This window comes from Nelumbo lutea, chromosome 7, assembly GCF_056320005.1.
Source record: "Nelumbo lutea isolate HS-2025 chromosome 7, American lotus-T2T, whole genome shotgun sequence".
In the NCBI taxonomy this organism is placed as follows: domain Eukaryota; kingdom Viridiplantae; phylum Streptophyta; class Magnoliopsida; order Proteales; family Nelumbonaceae; genus Nelumbo; species Nelumbo lutea.
In genome coordinates, this window is record NC_142690.1 from 47182045 (window position 1) to 47204730 (window position 22686).

The following is a 22686-nucleotide window of genomic DNA, read 5'->3' on the forward strand; positions in this document are numbered from 1 at the left end:
ATGTCCAAAATACCCATGCAAATACAATCGAGGCTAGTTTTTATAGAAAAACAATACAAACTTTATGAACAACAACAAAAGAGAGAGAGAGAGAGAGAGAGAGAGAGAGAGAAGTTGTAGATTTACCTTTTAGCGATTGGTATGAAGTGAAAATTTGGAAAATAAATCAATTTTGGAAATGATACTGAAAGGGTTAAGGGTAGCGATTGATATGAAGAGAAATTTTGGAAAATAAACATTTTAACCAAAAGTAATTGCATGGGTATTTTGGACATTTTCATGCCTCTTGTTAGAGGGTTTTAAGAAAGAGGGTCTACTTGCAACCATGTTAGAAAGTTTATTGAAGGTTATTGCAATTACCAAACTTCACGGGATGTTTCAATAACAATCAGAAACTTGATGGGAGGTTTTAGCAAATTTCCCTAAAATAAAGGCCATGTTCTTTTTTCGGAATCACATTTACCTGGGCAAGTGCATTTACCCATGTTCTTTTCTTATTTGATTTACACAGGTAAATGATGTTTCTTATTTTCGCATGTTCTTTTGCAACACACTTTCCTAGGTAAATTGTTATTTTTTTCATCTCTTTCCAATTTTACCCTTTGAACATGGATTTGAAAACTGTCACAAAGTCTTAAATGCCCCTAAAATTTTTGGAAATAAATCATGCTGCCTCTTCTTTTAAACCCAATTTGAGCCTAATTCAAGTTTTTCCAACAATAGAAGAAAACACCATCTGCCATTATTTTGGGCTCAAATTTTGGGCATTTAAGACCATTGCCATAATTTTTGGTCTTCTTTATGAAAATCAAACTAGTTCTGATTATTTAATGAACCATTGAATTTTCACAAATAACAAGTAGCAGAGGAGAGTTTAAAATGCCAATGCTTATAAGATCATGTCAATCCTTTGACCTTCAAAATCACAGTTACAAAATGTGAGTCTAAATTACTTTCAATAAGCAGCATACACCAAAATTACATGGTTGGGGTTTTTCAAGTACAGCCAGATATACAGTTCTCTATCAAAGAAGAATAACAGAGAATGACAAAAAAAACAGAACAGGGGAAAATTGGTTGGATATCATTGGGGAAGAAGAAATAAAAATTCTCCATAGACCATAGTGAAGGCACAAACGGAACACCTCAGCACATTGCCTGGCTTCACTTTTGGCACAGCTGATTCATATATTAAGATGCCTTCTTCAGCAACAGGTCAATGATCAACTCATCCAAAATCTTGAACCGACCAAGTCCTGGTTGGTACCCGAACCACGGGTAGCTAGCTGTTGAATGCGAGAAGAGAACTCTCCAGCCTGCCATGAATTTTAGCCATTAGGGCTCAAGCCATGGAACAAAATACAGCATATACAATCAAGGAAAATACCATGTTTTCTGCACAAATGCCCGGAACAATGAAACATGGGAATTCTATAGGCTCAGTTTGGAAGGAATACAATCTTGTTCTTATTCACACAGGAAATTTCTAGATAAGTCACCTACAATCAGAAAGTTGGGTAAAAATTAAATGGCAAAAAATGATAGACCTTGATGAGATGGGCCAAAGTACAACACCAGTTCATGAGAGCTCCTTCTGATTATTTCCAGAATCAGTGGAGCTCCATCATTTTTTGAACATGCTGTATGTGTCATGTGGATATTATAGTCATACTTGTTTGTAAATTCTGAGGATTCCTCACCCTCTTTACAGTACTACAATACTTTTTTTTTTCTGTTTACTAAAAAAATGTCAACCAGTAATGCAGCAAAAGCTTTAGTTTGTTCTTAACATAGAGGTTTATTCACTTTAATTAGGAAGGATTCGTGGCCATATTAAGTGAGGCAGAACACTGGTTTTGGGTTAAGCCTTTCTGTGCCAGTCAACCAAACCAAACCGTAGTAATTGGTATGGCCTCGTCTAGGCTGCCATTCTGAGAGAGGTCTATTGACAAAACATTCCATCTTTGAATCCACCCATCCTTCCTAGCTAAAACCATTAAATTTAAACTCTATCAAGTCGAATTTAATTTGTAAAGTCAGAAGAAGACCAAAGTTGGTCCACCCACCCTAAAGTGGCCACAACTACCCTCAGAGAATTGAATACCCAGACTAGATGTAGAAAGTTGAGTAGAAACCCCTAGTTCTCTGTTGGTACCCAAAAGAAATAATGCCTTGAAAATGGTTCAGAGAATTAAGGGTCCGTTTGGTTTGTAGCTGGAATCTGAATTGGAATCAGAATCAGAATCGGAATGGTCCATTCCTGGAATCTGTTTGGTTCAGTCAGGAATCGGAATCGGATTCTGATTCCTACTGTTTGGTTCAACTAAAAGCTGGAATCGGAATCAGCCAAAGTTTCCAATTCTGCCCCTGTTAAAAGAACATCAAAAACTGGTTTTCCACAGTTTGGAGACGTTGAAGCTAATGGATTCATGTCTTCTGTAGTCAGAATTGATCAGGGAGGTCTGTCGGAGGAGCTTTCCTGTAAGAAACAATTTATACACTCATATTCTAGTTGTCCAATGCTAGACTAACTTGCCTGAGCCTACTAGTATGTATTTCATTATGTAAAGGTGTTATCTATTTTCCTCTCATATTTAAAAGCTTCCATCCTTATTTTCTGTTTGTAATTTTTTATGAATTGATCAAAGACGAGAATGCCAATCTTCAAAAGGAGGTAAACTGGTAAAGAGCCACCTAACATATTTCTTGTTTCCATAAATATGTTGTGAAGAACAAAAAGTATGTGGTTGAATTTTGAAGAATGTTACCCCAGACAACTCTGCTAACTGTGGGTCCTCAATCTTGACGGTGAATAAGCTTGGCATTGGGCCTACAATTGAATGACCAAGCTGAGAGGCAAGAGTGTAACCTTGTGACTAATAAAATCCACAATTTGATCCTATCAATTTGCAGCACTAAAACAGCAAAACCAAGTTCTGAAATTATCAGAAGTCATGTACAAAAATTACAAAGAGCACTTTCAGCCTTATCAATAACAAAGATACATTTTTGCAAGCAAAAAAAGAAAAAAAAATACAAAGATACATGATATTTGCATTGCAAGTTTTTATAACTAATACTTAACAAAAGGCTGCTCCAAATTACTGGTTCTATAACTCCTTGAATGAAAAGAAAAAAACATTGATAACTGTGATGTTTTTATCGTTCACAAGTTTTATTGGATGATCTTTTCTTCTTTTCCAATTCATAGAATGATAACTCAGCTTAATAAAACCTTATCCAACCATACAGAGTTGTCTTCCCAAATCCCATTTTGCCATTCCATTTTCTAAATGGCCATATCAACTATTAGATTATGAACCTTAGATCAGCCCATGTTTTTTATTCTCCTGCCCTAATCCCTTCATCTTGGGCACCTACTATTCAGCCACATCACACATCCACCACATCCCCAATCAAAACACAGAAGATACAGTATAAAAAAAAAATGCCAATGCTAGCAGTAACGCTTTATGCATTACCTTTGATTTATGCACTCTTCAACATGGACAACTTGACCTATTAAAATACACATAAATGAGTGAAAACTTTAAGCCTAATGCACTATATATAGATAGATAGATAAACCTGTACTCCATTTCCCAGAAGCCCAGAACAAAGAAATAAATCCATATTTTAGGCAAAATCTTGAAGAGGGGCGAGAAAAGAGAAAAGAAAAGGAATCACTTCCACCATTAAAGCACCTATCTTTACTAAGAAAACACAGTAACAGACAGAAAAGCAAGGGTTGCAGTTTCTGAAGGCTGCTAAACAAAACCAAAACCCCAAAAAGCATCTCCACCGGCCAATCAATGTTTATGGAAATTTGAACAGTGGGGTTTACTGTTAAAAGTTTTCTAGGGGAAAACACTTTTGTCAAAGTGACAACCACGCTTTTGAAATTCCAGGCACTAGGAGGAAAGATGCAACTTACACGAGCATCAAAGCCAAAGCGATTGATTCCTTTCCAATTATCCAAGTCATAAGCAGTGAAGTGCTTGCAACAAGCTGAAGCTTGAAGACGATTGCCAAGTTTTCCTCCTTCAAATGAATCCCCCTGAACCCCTCTCACAAAAGAAACTGCATACTTGCAAAAAACCAATGGGTCTTCACCTGGCGTCTCTTGCCCTCTCCCCCATCTGGGGTCCTTGAATATATTGATGTTCGGAGCCCAAAATGTCATTCCTTTGGTTTGCTCGGCATTGTATACAGCTCGAGTTTCGGTACCAATAGCCTTCAAAGTAAAAGTAAATTGAAGAATCAAACCATGCGTGGGGGATACAGATTCAAATGATTTTGCCTTTTTCTCATGAGCAAAGTTGTTAGAGTGAATACTCGCTTACCTGTCCAATGCGATACCAAAGACGTTCATCAAAAGATGCGGCAGTGAGGATGACCTAAGGAAAGCTCGTAGCACGTTGAATGGTTCTGTTGAATCGGATGCCAGGTCCGGCATCGGCGACGCCGTGCAACGATTCCAACCGCCATTGATAGCTGAGAATACCAAGTCTGGGAATCGCCGACGCATTGATAACGAGTTGAGAGATCTTCTCGTCTAAAGTAAGACGAGAGACGAGGTCTTTAACTCTTTAGAGGATGGGTAGAGATGTTTTGCAGAAGGGGAGAGATAAAAGGAGAGAGATCCATCATGATCTGGCCGGAGTAATATAGGTCGGATCTTCGGAGTTCAACCGCCGAACTGTAGAAGGTTTGAAGGAGGGAGTGTCGAGAGAGAGGAGAAAGAGGGTTGGAGTATCGGTATGACCCATTCCGATTCCGATTCTGATTCCGGACTCTTATTAACCAAACAGACGCTAATTAATTTGAGGCTTCGTATAAGAAGAAGATAGAGAGCCCATCATTCAACTAATTACTATCTAGAGTGAACAAGAAAGGAAATCATAGAAACCTATCCCCATGATGAACTGCAGAATGAAGTGAAACTAAGCTTAGTGTTGCTCATCACAGAAAATATCATGCAGGCATTCACATGTACGTGAAGCATCTAATGGTGGGTCCTGAGTCTTGACCATATAAATGCCCAACACGTGGAAAGTACAACTCTAGACGACAGTAGTACTGTAACAGCAGGAATTCTTCTTCTCCCCAGATGAGGAGGTTTTCGACTGCTGACCACCCTACTTCACTGGCATTGCTAATTTCAAACCCACTAATCACTGGCCATATATCTAATCAAAAACCGAACCGGTTAATTAGACCGTTACAAAGGTCTGTTGATGATATGCTTCGCTATGTAGAACCAGATGGTCATCATCAACCCCAGTCAATTTCCAAGTTCTATCAGCTTCCTGAAACCAATCAGTTTGAAGGAGAAAATACACCATTGATAACAGACAACAAGCCTCAGCTTCCAACAGTCCTAGCCACAGCCCCAAGAACCCAAACCCAAGGTGGAAAGCTAACAAAATGGCCAGAGGCATCTCTCTAAATCTGATTTTTTTTTTTTTTTTGCAGAAGTAATTTAAGGGACCAAGAATTTGGAGGGATGTATTGTGCAGTATTAACAGTAAAGTAAGAATTTCTTTCTAGTTGTGCTTTTGGCAATATAAACTCAGTTTTATATTCAATAAGGTTGTTTTTGGGTTGAAAGAAAAGGTAGGTAAAACCGTAAACCTATACTCCCAAGAGATAATTGTCAAGCTCTTCCTAGTGATGATTTTAGCAATTTATGGTCGGTGGCTTTTGTACTGAGTTCATCACTTCATTAACAAAATAGTTGATTGCCTAATCTATTTTCAGAAAAAAAAAAAAAAAAGTCAGTAGGAATGTTGTCATGGTTATCTTTTTTCCCCTTTTTTAAACTAGCAAAAGAGGGAAAAATCCTAACCATTTTCTTCTCCTGAGCTTCTCTATAGGGCTACTTCCAGTCATTGTTCTCTTGCATTGAGAGGTTGCTGGAGTTTGAAGACCCTTGTCCTACCTGCAGCTGATGAAGCAGAGTCCATATGTATATATAATTATGTATACATATCTTATTTATTTGTTTGTTTAAGGGTTTATGAGAGAATGGTTTTGACGAGGATGAAGATTGGTTTTTATTAAAAATTAGAATGAACAATTAAGAAGATGTGGTAAGTTGGACAATCAAGATCCCAAAATCAACATACAAATTCCTTCAAACAACATTCTCAATTTCAAAGAAATAAAAAAAAAATCTCAGATGTGATTATTTGATAAGCTTTCGCCATCAAACAAGCAATCACTTGTTCATCCTACACACAGTGCTCGGAAACCATTAAAGATAAATCCACCTTTAAAAATCTAGTTTGGATTAGTCGTATTATTCCTTGTTCAAATTTATAGATGATCACTCCTAAAATTCAGGAGTTGCAGAGATTTTACGTTTTGAGATTTTACGTTTTATTTGTTTAGTCTCCACTCGGGAAACCAATCTACCCGAGGGTCGCAAGGGTATCTTTTACCCAGGGAACTGATAATAAAGCTTAACATGGGTTCCACATGAATTTAAAATTCGAATACAGATAAATTGGTCAATGGGATTGCAAACTTTCCCCCCTCCACTTTACGAAAAACAAACATGGCCTAAATGAAAAATTGAAAAGTCATTTAGAGTAAGAAAAGATACTTAAAAGAAGGACAAGCCCCTTGAAATTTGAACTTAAAATAGAAAACTATTTAAAAGGATTTTGGGTACATTACACATGTTTTAGCATGCCCAAGTATGTGAAAAACGAAAAGACTATAATACCATATAACACTTTTGAATTACCTGCACTAAAAATAAAGAACTACAACAACCCCCATATGATCAAAGGTTTTGATGCAATCAAATGATTACGAGTTGAAATTTTGAAATAGTAGGAAGTGTTTCTATTGGGAAGTGTTTCACGGCTCCATTAATTAATACTTGTGATATGCTTTAGAGGAGAAGACCAAATTGGTGTTTGTCCAAAACTGGTGCTTCTTATGTAAGTTGTTTGGTGAGATTGCGATTCATCTCTTAGTTTCTTACTAGCGGGGACCCATGCGATGCACAAGACTTATTAAGCGAAGGCTAAACAATAGAAACACATAAGAGTATATAATTGTTTTGTACTTTGAATTTATGAATAATTAATAATTATTCATATTTCGGGTTTGACTACGATGTGGGAAAGATATGATATCTGAAAAAGTTTTTGACCAATCAACCAATATCATAATTGTGGTAGCCAATCATGTGTTAATTATCAAAATTCATGGGTGGATTTTGATTGATCAAAACTCTTCCTATACCATATCTTTCCTACATCATAGAATTTCCCTTATATTTTTTATACTACTTTTAATAACTTTTTTACAATACAAAAATAATAATAATTAATTTCAATTAGGGTTGTTCATCAAACTAATGAAATTGACCAACGTAACCAACTTGAACCGAGTTGGTCGGTTTTCTAGTATTTTCGACCAGCTTTGGTTCAACAATCTTCCAACCTGGCTAGGTTGGATCATTTTTGCTTCGGCCATTTGTAAATTGACCAAAATCAAACGACCTGGCCATTATAAAAATACAATAAATACTAAAAAATATATTAAATTAGTGAATAAATAGAGTAATCTCAAATAATAGTTTAGTTGTTAATAAATATTAATCAATAAATTATAACAAAAATACAATAAATTAAATTTAAAAAGTTAAAGAACAGTAGTTTAATCTCCAATAATTATTGGAAATTTTCTATCAAATAAAAAACAAAAAATAGATTTATACATAATTATTGAAAATACATTTATCACAAAAAACAATAAATAATTAATTAAAATACAATAAATATTAATTTTAGTATATATTATTATATAATAAATATAGATTATGATTTTAAATTTATTATTGACAAATATTAATTTTTTTAAAATTTATTTTCTAGAATTTTTAATTAATATAAGTGAAATTAGTCATTTACAATATTATTCATTTATTTAAATAATCTCATTATTTAAATTTGAAAATATTAATTATTTATTGATTTTAATAATCCATAAAATTATAATTTATACAATTATAACATAATTTCATTATTAATTTCTGTAAAATACTAAATTAATATTAATTTGAATACTATGTTATAATTAGTTTTCAAGTTTTAAGAAATTTTTTAAATTTATTACATAATTTTATTATTTTAACTGTTTAAAATCTAGTTATGTTATATTTAAAATTTTTCATTATTTGAATTATATTTCTATTAAAGTTATTACATAATATTAAATATTTTGTCATATAATCATTTCGCTATTTTTTATACTTTGTTATTTAAGATATTTAGTTCTTGAAATATTTAAATAATATTTTCTTTTTTACTGTTAAATTTTTATTATTTGAATAACATTTAAATTGAATAATTCAGAAAGCCCTGATTTATATTGTTAGCACATAATTTTGTGATGTATTTTGTAAAAATATAAAACTATTAATAATATGAATATTATTTAAGCAATTAAAATTATTTTTTGTGTTTTTAATAATTATTTGAAAGTTATTATATAATTTTTAGAATGTTTAAATAATTTTTTAATTCAAACTTTCCTTTAAATAAGCCTGGAAGGATTATTTAGCCCTCCTATCTTTAGTTGCTCTAAAAGAAGAAACGGGATTTTAGGGAGAAGGGAATTTAAGAATCTTTGAAAACAAAGAAAGAAATAAGGAAGTTGTAATAGAGGTAATAATTTTAAGAGTGGCTCATTGGGTGAAAACTTTAAAGCTTTTTGTAGACTTTGAAGTTGAAGATTTCTTTAGCTCATGGGGTTCAATTGCTTATTCTTCCCCAGAAGACAAAAAATATAGAGACATGGTCATCCCCATGTGTTGGGTGGAAGAAACTGAATTTTGATGGTAGCTATATGGGCAATCTTAGAAAATGGAAACATCCTAGCAATGTATTCAGGTACTATTGAGCAATGTGATGTGGTGAGATCAGAACTAATGGTAGCAGTTTATGGGGTGAAGGCTAAAGAAATGGGGATTGAAAGACTAATCATTCAAGGTGATTCGAAAATAGTTGTGGGCTGGCTGAAAAGGGGGAAGGGGTAATTTGGCAGATGAGGAATGAGTTCACGTGTTTCAGATAGCTATATAAAGATGTGCTCATTCAAATTAAATTGGATTAGAAGATCTGCAAACAGCATGGCAGATGGCCTAACTAAACAAGTAATTCAGAGACAACCCGTGTTTTGGGATGGTTTGTTCTTGGGTTTGCTGTTTTTTTTTCACCTCTTGTTGTATCTTTCGCTTCTAATTTAATGAATCAAATTTTTTTATGCTAATCAAAAGAAAAAAAAAAAAAAGAAACAGAAATAGAAAAGCTATGATGTTGATGTTTAGTTTCAAGAGCTTACTAGAGAATTGGCCTAAGCTTTGATAGTAAGCGATTTCACCTCCAAACTTACATTGAGTATCCCAAACAATAATTGCTAGTTTCTTAATCACACAAAAACTTAATAAAGGTTCAATGGGTAATTTAGTGACTTCGTTCTCTTCATTTGAACATAGCTCAAGGAATCTCTATCTACATAGGTTTGGTTTCCTTCATTAATAACCTCTAAAGTAGGCCTAGGTCTCATATCTCTAAAAGAGTTGAATACAAATTTTCTAGGAAGTTCTTTTGCCTAAGGATATTTTTTTTTGGAGAATGACGGTTCAGCCCAGGGTCAGAATTTTTAGGCCCAAAGTACAATTGGGGTAGGTGCCGGTTTGGAATTGATGTCAATTCACAGGCGGGTATTAGTGCAGAGTGGGGGTATTTGACATTTTGAATGTTTATTGATCTGCATTAGAATTCAGAAATGTGCATTGGGCCTGTCTGTACTTTTCCAGGCACAATAAATGCATTAAGTCTAAGTTCAGTACAAGCAACAAAAAATCAGGGGGAATAGACCAAGTAGTGGATTTAGTTACATAAGAAGCCCTTCCTTGAATGCCTTAGATTTTGTTACTCTTTGGTCTAAAAATTCAAGTTAATCTTCCATATAGGAATTCACCAAGGTAATTTCAAAATTATAATGCCAATGCCAAAACAACTTGTCATCAAAGTGCCATTAAGATTAATTTTAACTAAGGGAGCTGGAGGAGCTATCCACTTGACTACATTATTATTCTCAACATGAGAATAATCATGTTGCTCTTTCATGATAGAAATCATCAAAGCGCCATTAAGATTAATTTCTATTTATATATTCTATCATGAAGGACTAAGAGTATAATGAATACAATATAAATAATTTGTGAAAGCATCAAAGCGTCATTAAGATTAATTTTAAGTTGGGCTTGTCGCTCTTTCATCAAATAATAATCATCAATAATCATGTCTATTGTGAAACCTTTAGCAATTTCCTTCTCAATGTAAACAATTAAATAATTTGTGAGAAAGTTATCTTCCATTCTATTGTAAAGCCTAGTTTTAACAATTTTCATGGCTAAAAAAGATTGCTTAATAGTTGTTGAAATGAGAAGAGTCAAAATCAATCTATCGATTAAAAGATAAACTTTTGACATTCTAATTCCCACCAATCCTCTACATAAATCACTAATGGTAAAAAAAATCCTACAAATTTGGATGGTTGGGCACATCAAGCTTACAATGTTGCAATTGATATCTTAGCTGATTTTTTTTAGAAAAAAAAAATCTATAAGATAAAACTTCTCAATCAAATTATATATATCATCAACTTTAAAGGATTTATAAGCATCCCTAGGATCCAAAATTGTACTTAAAATAAGAAGCTATATTGCTTGTTTATTGAATCTGCTATTTTAACTCTTGCAATTGATGATCTATAGTAGATGTAAATATATATATTCAATAATGATGTTTCACTGACAAAATGATGTCATACTTTCCAAAAGAACTTCCCAACCATCATCTCTCAACTTTTGTATCAACAATTTTGTTGTAGACAGTAAATACATACCATTAAGAATGTCTTGAGATTTTTTTTTTCTGCAAAGTTTGACAAAATACATCAATGATTCCCATTATCTTCACCACATGTAAAATAAATATAAAATCAAATGACATTAGCATTTTCACAACAAAAGTAGCATCTTTGTGTGGAGAATATGTGGATCCTTTAGTGGTTATGTTTTTAAGAATTGAGAATATTGTAGTAAACATCCTTATTAGATTGCAAGTTGAATTAAAATGAAAGCTCCACTTAGTATCTCCAGGTTGTTGCGAAGTGTCAATTTGATTAATCTCTCTTTCAATTTCAAGATCATCAATTGTAATTAAACGTACAATGTTAACTATAAAAGTTAGGTTCTAAAAGAATGTGTGAACCTTAGCTATTTCTCTAAATGCAATAATAAGAGCCAGTTGCAATTGATGAACAAAGTAGTACACATAATATGCATAAGGACAATTTTTAAGAAATAAAACTTGTAGGTCATTTCATTTTCCACGCATATTGCTAGCTCCATCATACCCTTGACCTCGAATATTTTGAATATTGAGGTTATGACAAGATAAAACAGATGAAACATCTTCTTTAAGAGTTAAGGCAGTTGTATCTTTAACATGTACTAAATCTAAGAACCTCTCTCATATATATCCATCTCCATCAACAAATCTCACAACAATGGCCATTTGCTCTCTTCTACATTCATCTTGAGATTTATCAACGATTAAGCAAAATTTTGCATTTCTAATTTCCTTACGAATTGCATTTTGCATATTTCTACCAAAAATATGCAAAATTTCCTTTTGAATTGTTAGTGAGGTGCATTTAACATTTTGTGGAGCATTTTCCAAGAATTCACTCACTTGTTCATTGTTTGATGCCAAAAGTTTGATCATTTCAAGAAAATTACATTGATTTCTTGAATTTGGATGTTTATCATGTCCTCTAAAAGCACATGCCTAAAATGCTAGCCATCGAACAACATCTATTGAAGTTTTCAGACATAATTGATTATTCAAAACTTGTTTTGGAGATTGCTTCTATATCACCTTTTCAATATTAACATGATTGGTTTCTTAAATTCTCATAACATCTAACAACATAGTTGTGGGTTGAATTAACATCTTTCCCATATAATTTAAGAAATCACAATCTTTGCCACTATTAACTTTTCTCCAATTTCTAAATCCTTTAATAGTGAATGTATTTGATACAACTTTTCCAATTGGTTTCTTTGCAAAAAGCTAGCATGGAAAACAAAATGCATCATCTTTTGTAAGGGAATGTTTTGACCAAGGAAAACTTTTCAATCATTCAAAGCAAAATCGACAAGGATGGCTTTCAAAACTAGATAATGGATACTCATATTGAAGAAATTGATATGACCCAAACTTAATGTATGACCTTCGAATTTTATCTTGTTGATTAACCGGATTGTCTAAAATTTATGGTTGTAATCCTAAATCACAAATTAAAGAAACAATATCCACATTTTCTTGTTTAACTCTTGAAATTAAATAATTGTGATTGGTAGGTGGTTGCTCGAGAGTTATATTAAAATTAGATGCAGAAGTTGGTTCACTAGATTTTGACTCTTGTGAATGTAAGTTATCAACATTTCTTTCTTTCAATGAATCAATTGTTTTTCTCTTAAGGATGTCTTAGCTTAAAGAACATATAAATCAATTCATTACTATTGACTAAATTTTTATAATTGAAATACTAGCACATTATGCTATAGAATAAAAAGAGTATAATATCAGAAACAATTAAGCATGACTATAAATCTACAATACAAATAACATATGAAAATCTGAATCAATGGTTGGAATTAATGAATTAGATAAAGAACAACTAAATAAGGGTATTTTATTTTAAATATATAAAAATTTGAATATAGAAATAACGAATTAACATATTATAAGGATAGAATGGAAATTTGTGTAAATAGAAAATGGTGTTAGATGTTAAGAAAATGGTTTTACATTATCTTTAAGTGTTTATCTAATTTCTATTGTTTTCAAATTTCAATTGACGTTCCCTTGTGATGTTTAATACATTGAGGTTTTATATATTTTCTTTTTTTTTTAATTAGTTTTTCCTTTTTTTAAAATTTCTAATGAAAAAATAATTGAGTCTTCATTTTTTATCCTTGTTAATAACAAGGAGGTGGGGTTGCCTAGGCCAAGTGGGTTGGGTAGGGGCTTGGTGGGTGGGTTGGGCAATGGACGGGCGCATGCCTATGCATTGCACACGCAAGGCATGGTGTGCCCACGCGGCCGCGACCTGCATGCATGGGCACAAGTCTCCTTTGGGCCTTTTGTCGAATATATGGGGCCTATACCTGTTAACTTTTGAAAATGGTCCCTCATTCGTTCATTTAAATTAATGACTCTTATATTGAGAAAATAATAAAAAATATATTAATAAATAAAACAAAAATAAAAAAATTTAAAGTTATACAAATAAGTACTTCTAAATCTGCAAGAACAAGACTGCAACTTGTATTCTAACTTTCCAAGGTCTACACAATGACAAGAAAATAATAAAAAAAATAGTAAAAAATACAAACTCCATTGATCACAAAAAATAAATAATCGGTGATCCACTATTGAAACTTCAAAGTTCGGTGGTTCCACCGTTGTTCGTTTGTTCCAACCTTCCATATCCAAAATTTCTTCAAAGGGCTTTAGTTTTTAATGTGTTTTTTATTTCTTAGTCTTCTTTAATTTTAATATATTATAAGTGGGTGGGCTTAGCAGGGCAGTTTTATTTTTTTTCTTTTTCTTTTATTTTGTAAAAGAAAAAACAAAATTTACACTTGTACTCTATAGGCCTGTACGTGTACCCACTAGAATTTTACTAAAATTCATAAGGGACCAAAGCCCAACCACCCCCCCTCTATATATATGAGTTCTTAGCCAGCTTTGCATTCATTAAGACAATGGAATATAAAATCCAAGGAAGGAGCTCAATAAAATTCCAAAATTGCCTTCAAGTGACATTGTTAAACTCCATGTGTAAGTAAGCATTTTATGGCCAGAAGAACATGTAAAATTTCCATGTGGCGTTAAGGTCCAACACAACCTATCTGGGTTGGAATGGGGAAGAGAAGGCAACTCAGTTTGTAGGATACGGGTTGCAACATCTACATCAAACATGGAGTGAATAGATTCAGAATTCCAATTTCCATTGGCATGGTTGATTAGCACTACAACCTTTAGAGAATGTTAGTTAGGATCATGGGGGAGAGTACATAGATATTAACGTGTCATCCGTCTGCAATAAGTCATCTTGAGCCCCTTAACAAGTCATCATCTTTAATCTTCAACATGTTGCACCAAATGGCATAGTCAAAAGCTTTCTTTTTCTTTTAAGTGCCCCAAAATGAGTTTTGAGATCCTACGTATTTTTTATACAAATGTTGGGCCCATAGGCAATTCTATTCCTTTAGAATCTACAAGAAAGTCCCATGACAAAAGCTTTATTTTTAATGGTAACATCTTCAATCCCTAACCCGCCAAGATCCTTGTTGCGGATGAATTTGTGCCATGCTTATAGGTAAATGTGATTCTGTCCTTGATTGAAACCCCACCATATGTCTTTAGCTATTACTTAATTTTTGCATTGATTGATTGTGGGGCTGATTAAGTGGCTATAAAATAAGAGGTAATGGTTGTGAGTAGGGGTGGATTCGATCTAGTCGAGCCAAGCCGAATATTACGAGGCTTGAGCTCAGCTCGCCAAGGTAAGATAAGGCTTGAGTTTGAGTTCGGTCGAACTAGAATCTTGAGCTCGAGCTCGATTTGAAAAAAAATGTTTTATAAAAATAAAAAAAAAATTATATAAAAAATATTTTTTATTTGATATTTAAAAAATTAAGAATTATAATATTTTTATTAAATATATATTATTTTCTATAATTTTATTATACAAACACAATATATATATATATATATATATTCAAGCCTCACGAGCCGAGCTCGGTTGAAACCACGCCAAGCCGATCTTAAATAGCTCGTAAAAGAGTGGACTTGATAAGCACCTCTCTTTCCGCACGGGATAAGCAAGTAGCCTTCTAGGTTTTTAGCTTATTTTTACACTTGTCCACAAGAAGTTGCCAAGTAGAGGGTTTACCATGGTTCAACAATAGTACGGCACACACGTAAATCTCTCTCCCATTCATAATCTTGACACCCAAGATATCAGTCAGCTTCAACCTCTCCCTCCGAATGGTGTTATTGATGAAGTGGATGGAAGATTTTGTGAGATTAATTTCCTAACTCAAACATAATCCAAAGAAAAATAATGCATTCTTTACCATGAGTACTTCCTACTCTGAACTTTTGCCAAAAACCAAGATGTCATCAGCAAACACCAAATGGTTGATATATTCTAAGGCAGTTATGAGCTAATTTGAAGCCATAGATAGAGTTAGTGTCCATCTTGTAAATCAGTAATCTAGACGGTAGATCCAAATAAAGAGAGCATCCTTGCCTCAATCCTCTTTTAGTTTGCTCACCATTCAACAATATCAAATAACCCATTGAGATATAAGCTTTAATAAGAGAACAAAATTGGGTGAATTGAAGAAGCCTCTAAATTGTAAATAATTCCATAGAAGGAAAGCCATTCAATCTTATCCTATGCCTTAGAAAGTTTTAACTTCAACATAAAACTACCCTTCTTCCCTTTTTGTTTCCTCATATATAGTGTGCACAGTCTCCTGTAGTCCTTAGTCTAACATCCAGGGGAGAATGCATTATGAAATAGAATAATAAGAGAGTGCATAAACTATCCATGTGAATGACCAATGATTTTAGTTACAACCATATAAAGGACATTTGTCAATCTGATGGGTCCCAAATCGTCCACTAGGTCAACTATCCCCTTATTGGGGATTTTGTCATTAACTTCTTCAATGTTCTCTAGGTATTGGAAAATGCCTTAGACAAATCTCACTAATTTGTTCCCTGATTTATCCTTAATGGACCTATAGAAATCAGTGCCATCTTCACCTCCTCGATTGAGGAAGAGGTTTAGAAAGAGCAATGTTTATATCATTTGTAATTTGCTATGGAATCAAACCAGAGGTTCAGTCACCATTACCAAGTTCATGTTTAGGCTTAGTTTCCTTAACCACATCATATTGAGCTTCAGACTTCTTTTATATCTCTAGCAAAATCTGGCTATGTGGGATGACTCCATTCAAACAACTTACTCTTGCAATTTATATATTTGCCCTTGAAATTGCCGAATGGATCATTCTAGAATATCTCACCATTGATTTGAAATTATTCATCTTGGTCCATATTGCTACAATTTTGAGATGTATTTTTGAGCAATTTCTATACCCTAAGTAGATAGAGCTATTGGTCGATGATTACTTCTACCCACTATTAGGTGCTTAATGTGGAAGTGAGCAGTCTAGAATGTAAGGGTGAGCATTCGGTTTATTCAATTAAAAACTGAACTAAAACTAAATTATGAAAAAATTGAAAAAATCAAAGTCGAATTTTTCAGTTTGGTTTTCAGATATTTTGGTTGAAATCAGATTTTATTAATATTATATTACATATATTAATATACTTATGTATATTATAATATATATATATATATATGTTAATGTATATTATATACATATTATAATATATTATGTTTTACATATTAATAATATATATTATATTCGATTAATCGAATTTTTAATCTTTAAAACCAAATAACCGAACCGAAAAAACCAAATCAAACAAACTGAAACCGAATATTTTGATTCGATTTTTTGGTTTTAACCGAACAATGCTCACCCCTACCAGGACGCAGAGCAAAGGTGGTCTACAAAAACCAAAATCAATTAAATCACACATCTCAGCCAGTTGATTAAAATTTCTAATTTGATTAAAGTCCACTTATGGCCCCTTTGTTTCTCATCTGCCCCAGTTATGGTGTTCAAATCTCCCATGAGGCACCACAGGTTGTGAATGTAAGAAGCAACAAGAAGGATCTCATTACAAACCTGTTGTCAAAATTCTTTTTGAGAATGGTCATATACTCCGACAAAATCAGCTCTAGTAGGTTAATGATGGATGCATGGATAACATGCGTTTGATGAATACAAGATAGAGAGTTGAATGCTTTTTGTTCCGTCCAATCTACATACCTCCAGAATTGCTTTTCATGCCAAGCACAAAACGTACAGTATCTTGGTAGCTTTTCATACTGAACAGTAATGGGCATCGTTTCTCCATTTAAAAGTTTGAAAGGTACCAATTGAATGAGTGGATCTGAGATGTTAACAAGGATCTTCAATCTAGAAACTTAGACCATTTATCAACTTCTTTAAGTTAGGGCGGTATGGTTTCCCAATCTCAGAGCCAACCTTATAAGCAACATTAGCATTAAGGTACACTATTGGAAAACCCAGGAGGTGAACCCAGAGGTCAGAATGGGTAAATGTATAATCATATGGCCATGTACTATAACCGCTTTTTGCAAAACCGGAAGGTCCACTTTTCGGTGAGTTATTTATCTGTAAATATAATTACATGGGTAAATTTTCCTTGGAAAACCCAGATAAATTTATTTACCCATGTTCTTTTATTTCTTAAGTAAAAAAGTAAATAACCATTTTAGCCATAAAAATCCATTATTAAAATAAGTGTTTTTGTCCCATTCAAGTATTGGAAACTTTTCCACAGATGGGAAAGCTATTTACCCACCTAGAAGATGGTACCTATGAAAATAAACTTTTCCTAGTCCTCATATTAATCTGAAAAAAGAACATGGGATTCTTGGTCAATGGGAGCCAAAATCCCGTTGACCTACTTTCCCTCCTTTCAAAATCCAAAAAGAGAGAACGCCCCCTGAAAGTGAAAGTATTCTCAATGAACTCCCTGATTGTTGAGAGGAACCTTCCATGCTCTTGCAATCATTTCTTTTAGTCCTACAATATTAATGGCCTTGTTTGTGTGAACTTTAAATATTAGGATTGTTTGCCATGCTTCACTAGGGAGTTCATCATCTTTCTCTTGGGTACATGAAGTCGGGATAGATGTTGCAAGAGGTTATCGTCAGCCATTATTCATTAACAAAGGAGGAAAGGGAGAAGATGGGGGTAGAGGAAAAGGAAAAGGTAGGATGGTTACTAGGAAAGCCTACTAGAAAGGATCTATGATGACTTCAATCCTATTACAATTTCATTGGCTGACATTGCTTTTACTAAAGGATTAGCTATGTCCTTTCCCCATCAAAAAGCATTAACTTTTTGTTACATTATATCTTAATTTAATGTCTCCATTGTAGGTCATTATTTGAGGAATAACAACATATATGGCTGTCACAATGTAGTGAAATAGAGGGAACTGATGTCTCAGATAAAAAAATATCAATCAAGAGATTTCTTAACCACTCAATTTCAATCCCATCATTTTCCAAGGCAATGAGTATTGATTCTGTCATAAATTTGGTTAAGCAAGTTTGTTAAGAAGAATTCCATGACCTAGCGCCTTTACCAAGTTTGGAAACATGAACGGTGGTGGAATTTGATTCTAAGGCAGAATTCCAATATTCATTACTAGGGTTACGAGTATTTACTTAACCTTCCTTTCGCATGAGCAATATCATGATATCTGCATCCAACTAACAATCATTCTAGAATATTCCAATTAAGACCAAGTTTTAAAAGTTTGTATTGGTGGAAATATCATGTCTGTATATATTCAGGTGGGCTTGGGCTACCCAAGATCCTCACCCAAGTTTAGGCTAGGCCCAAGCCTAATCCATAACTTGAAAATTCAGGACCAAACTGTGTAAGGACTTGGGTTGGGTTGGGCCCGCCCACCCAAGTTGCAATCCTAAGCCATATTGCATTGGTATTTTAAAAAACAAAAAATTCAAAGATAATAAAAATTAAATTCTATTCAAAGATAATAAAAATTAAAACAAAATTTGGCCACTCTCATTGCGGTGCAACTTGGAGTAGTTAGATTGATTAGACATAACCCATATTGCATTGGCATGTCTTTTTGTAAAACTTTTATTTCAGTTTCCTAATATATATCATTTATTTAGCCAAAAAAACCGTGTTCCCTTTCTTTTACTACTTATTAGCAGAAAATCTTATCAAACACTGATGATGAAAATATTTCTGGTCTTATAAATTAAGATGTATTGTGTTATGTGTTATCCCAATGGAACCAACAACACAATATTTCTAATGTGTGATTAGATTCCTCTACAATTGGATCAGATTTAAATCAGTGTGTTTAAGTTGGATTGGAAGATCCGTTTAATCATAATTGAATTTGGATTTAATTTGGATATTGTTTGGTCCCATCTATTAGAATTAGATTCAATTCAATTACTTTTTTCTTAAACTACCCTTATAGTTTAGCTAATTGACTAACTCTATCCTTATTGTTTACATATTGTCTTAATCTACCTCTGAGTTTTTTGACAATTGATTACATCCTCTTGTCATCAACGTTTGGTAATGGAATGATGAAAAAGACTATTTTACCTATTATTCTCATAAAAATTTTCAAATTGAAACAGACTCAAACCTCAAAAGTGGTGACAATGGTAGCCATAGCAGCAGCAGAGAATGGTGGTGTGTAGTGGTGGAGTCATCACGTCTGCACCACCTACTTCTTAGCGAAGAAGGGTGCCGCCATCACTATTGTTGAGAATCCTTAATCTCTTGTGCCACTCCAGAAAAACCGATGGCTTCCTCGCCCTTGGTTTATGTGATGGCAGACCCCTCTCCAATCTCGTTTGTACTAGCTTCAACCTCCATTGCTCCCTTGCCCTTGAATTTGATAGTCCTCAAGCTTACGATTACCGTCTGTAGGTGTATGATGGTCACCTAGACCATTAGAGCATAGAAGGTGCTAAACCAATACAACATGAATTCCTGCGATGAGTCTAGAACTCAGCACACATTTGCGATAAGCTCGGAACTCGCATAGAAATGCGATGAGCACATGACCCAAAATGAGTTGTGGCAAGCTCAAGATCCACGCGGACTTGCGATGAGCTTAAAGCCATCACACAACCACGATGAGCTCAAGCTAAACTGTGTTTTCTTTCATAGAGTTTCAAGATGTCTTTGCTTAGTCATACGACCAAATGCCAGGATTGGACTTGGCCCTCGTCAAACATTCACTATGCATAGATCCGAAATTCAAACCTGTGAAACAATCACAGAGGATCTTCAAACCAGAAATAAATCTAAAATTCAAAGAGGAAGTTGAACGACTTTTAAAAGTAGGCTTCATCAAGCCCAACGCACACCCATAGTGGCTAGCCAACATGGTTCTAGTAAAAAAGACAAATGGACAACTAAGGTTAGTATCCAAGTTCTAACACACTATTTTTCGGTTATTAGAACAAAATTAGCACACCAACTTCTCCCACCCCTACCCTAGGTGTTGTGTCGACTTCAGAGAATTGAACAAAGCCTGCCCCAAGGATGAGTTCCCTTTGCCGAATATGGACAACCTCATAGACTCAACGATAGACCTGTTCATGGGTTGGGTGGCCCGACGGGCCGACCCGGTCCACGAACGGGCTTGAACAGGTACATAGGCCCGCGGGATTAACCTCAGGCCAAAAAGCCCGACTTGCAATAAATTCATGCCGGGCTCGGGATTTGCCAAAATAGCTCGGCCCGACCTATAAATAAACTTAAAAACCCTAGTTGAATACCCCTCTTTTTTTCACCTCTTTCCCTTCTTTTTCCAACCAAATTCTTCTTCTCCACATCCTCTTTCCCTTCTTTATATATATTTTTAATATAAATAAATTTTGAATTTATTTATTTTTTTAATGTAAATAAGTTCTGATTTATATTGATTATTGAATAGGGAAATTTTCTAATTTTTTTATTAGGTTGGGCTTGGGCTCGGGCTTGGGCTTCGGGCTTTTTATTAGGGCTGGTCTTGGGCCCAAGTTGTAGGCCCGTTGGTCGGGCCGGGCTCGGGCTCGGGCGGGCTGAATTATAGAGAGAATGAAAAGTTAACTCCAAATAAATACTCCTGATTCTCATCCAAACAGCCCTACTAAATCGAATGCAAGAATGCTTATCGATAAGCTCACACTTATCAATAAGCAGGGAAGATAATAACACACCCAAATTAAAAATTCTTTATGCACATCTCATAAAGAACAAGAACAATGACCAGACCCAACACAAAAGAATTGAGGTGCCACCACGTCTTCCGCAGTCCCCCATTCTCTTTGTTCTACCACAAACCTCCAAAGCAAACCCAGTGACAGAAATGCTTATCGGTAAGCTCCCACTTACCAATAAGTAGGGGGACTAATGTTGTGTATGATGGTCACCTAGACCAACAGAGCATAGAAGGTGCTAAACCAATACAACATGAATGCTTGCGATGAGTCTAGAACTCGGCACAGATCTGCGATGAGCTCAGAACTCATGTAAAAATGCGATGAGCTCATGACCCGAAATGAGTTGTGACGAGCTCAAAACCCGCGTAGATTTGCGATGAGCTTAAAGCCATCGCACAACCGTGATGAGCTCAAGCTCATCACAGGTTAGAAATGAGTAAAAGAAACATGTGCATCATTAATAACGCACGTAACGGGATGCCTCATAGGTTTGGAGAGGACATGCGAGATAAGTGGTGACGTCATTCGCACCACATCAATTTAAAAGGCTCACAAAAGGAAGTAGCACACATGTATTATGAGAATCCTTAGACAAAAGGAAATCAAACACTTTTGGCTCATTCCTTTTGGGACCTCGGGATCTCTCCCTATAAATAGGGGTCCAACTCATAACGAGATCATCATTCTATCATTTTATTCACCCTAGCCTTTGGCTTATCTCCTGCTCCTGACTTTCCCCTGTCCTTCAAGGAGGCCCTGTACGTAGCCTTACCTCCCTGCTTACACCGTCCACTCAACGCCCTTAGCCTCACAGTCACTGAGTATGGAGGAAAATCATTTCCCTTACCCTTGCCCTTGAACTTGAAGCCTAGGACAATCGGTACAACAGAGACAACCACCCAAGTCCACCTACTCGAAAACCCTAGGACAATCATTGTTCCAGTTATTATCCCACATAGGAAGGAAAGTTCATGGATCCTAAAGTATACCCTCATCCTATAGGTAGGTATCTCCGTCTCTCTCTTGTAAACAAACCTTCCACCACTTGTGCCACCTCCAAAAAAGCCAATGGCCTCCTCTCCCTTGAAATTGATTTTGGGAATTCTAATTTCTAAACAATTTAACAAGGGGAGGTATACTTGTGTGGAATGTCGAAGGAAGCAAAGGTGCCCAATGGTCTCGCGTGAGCCACCAATGATCAATCTCTCGAGAGGGCTTTCAGTCCCTACGGCTATTATTTTATTTCAGAGAAGAAAATGGTGGACAGTTGGTATTTTAGTCTCTCAAGAGGGCTTCCAGTCTCTACTCAGGGACTCTAGCTGATAGTGGACAGTTGGTATTTTAATTCGCCTTGAATTAGTAGTTGAGAGAAACGATCTCACCTCCCGATAGTGGACAGTTTTCCCTCTCCCTCTCTCTCTCCTTCATCCCCCCTTCCATCTCACCTCCCTTGTTTCAGTCTAAGAGCACATCGTCATCATTGTAACTGGTGGTCTCTCCCTTCTTTCTACTCCTATAAAGAAGGGTCATCCCTCTACTTCCTCTCTTATGCCCAACCAAAACTCTCTAGCGCCCTCCCTTTCTTGGCGAAATTCTGGAATCAAAGATCATCAGCGATAGTGAGACCGACCGAAACAT

At 34.8% G+C, this 22686-nt stretch overlaps 1 protein-coding gene and 1 pseudogene across 4 annotated transcripts; both read right to left on the reverse strand.

The window, feature by feature from the left end:
• Positions 1 to 873: 873 nt before the first annotated feature.
• On the reverse strand, positions 874 to 5758 carry LOC148846273 (putative beta-D-xylosidase 7). 4 transcript variants are annotated; one of them, XR_016101880.1, is made up of 4 exons: positions 4344 to 5758; positions 3935 to 4234; positions 2769 to 2915; positions 874 to 1316 (listed from the first exon to the last, which is right to left on the reverse strand). XR_016101880.1 is itself a non-coding variant. In XM_088953367.1 (4 exons), exons 2-4 carry the CDS (start codon positions 4181 to 4183, stop codon positions 1224 to 1226), a joined length of 423 nt encoding a protein of 140 aa, XP_088809493.1. In that variant the 5' UTR covers positions 4184 to 4234; positions 4344 to 4961; the 3' UTR covers positions 874 to 1223. The 4 variants fall into 4 exon arrangements, 1 of the variants encoding a protein (XP_088809493.1); XR_016101882.1 differs by having other exon boundaries at positions 2769 to 2830; positions 4344 to 4961; XM_088953367.1 differs by having other exon boundaries at positions 2769 to 2849; positions 4344 to 4961.
• Positions 5759 to 11282: 5524 nt separating this feature from the next.
• LOC148846274 (uncharacterized) lies at positions 11283 to 17154 on the reverse strand (annotated as a pseudogene).
• Positions 17155 to 22686: the final 5532 nt, after the last annotated feature.

Excerpts from the sequence above, each read along its gene's own strand:
- LOC148846273 (XM_088953367.1), bottom strand. The coding sequence starts at position 4,183 with ATGACATTTTGGGCTCCGAACATCAATATATTCAAGGACCCCAGATGG. Across the intron at positions 2,850-3,934 it reads GCTTTGGCTTTGATGCTCGT|CTTGGTCATTCAATTGTAGG; the intron begins GTAAGTTGCATC and ends CTTGCCTCTCAG. Across the intron at positions 1,317-2,768 it reads AGTTAGCAGAGTTGTCTGGG|GCTGGAGAGTTCTCTTCTCG; the intron begins GTAACATTCTTC and ends AATTCATGGCAG.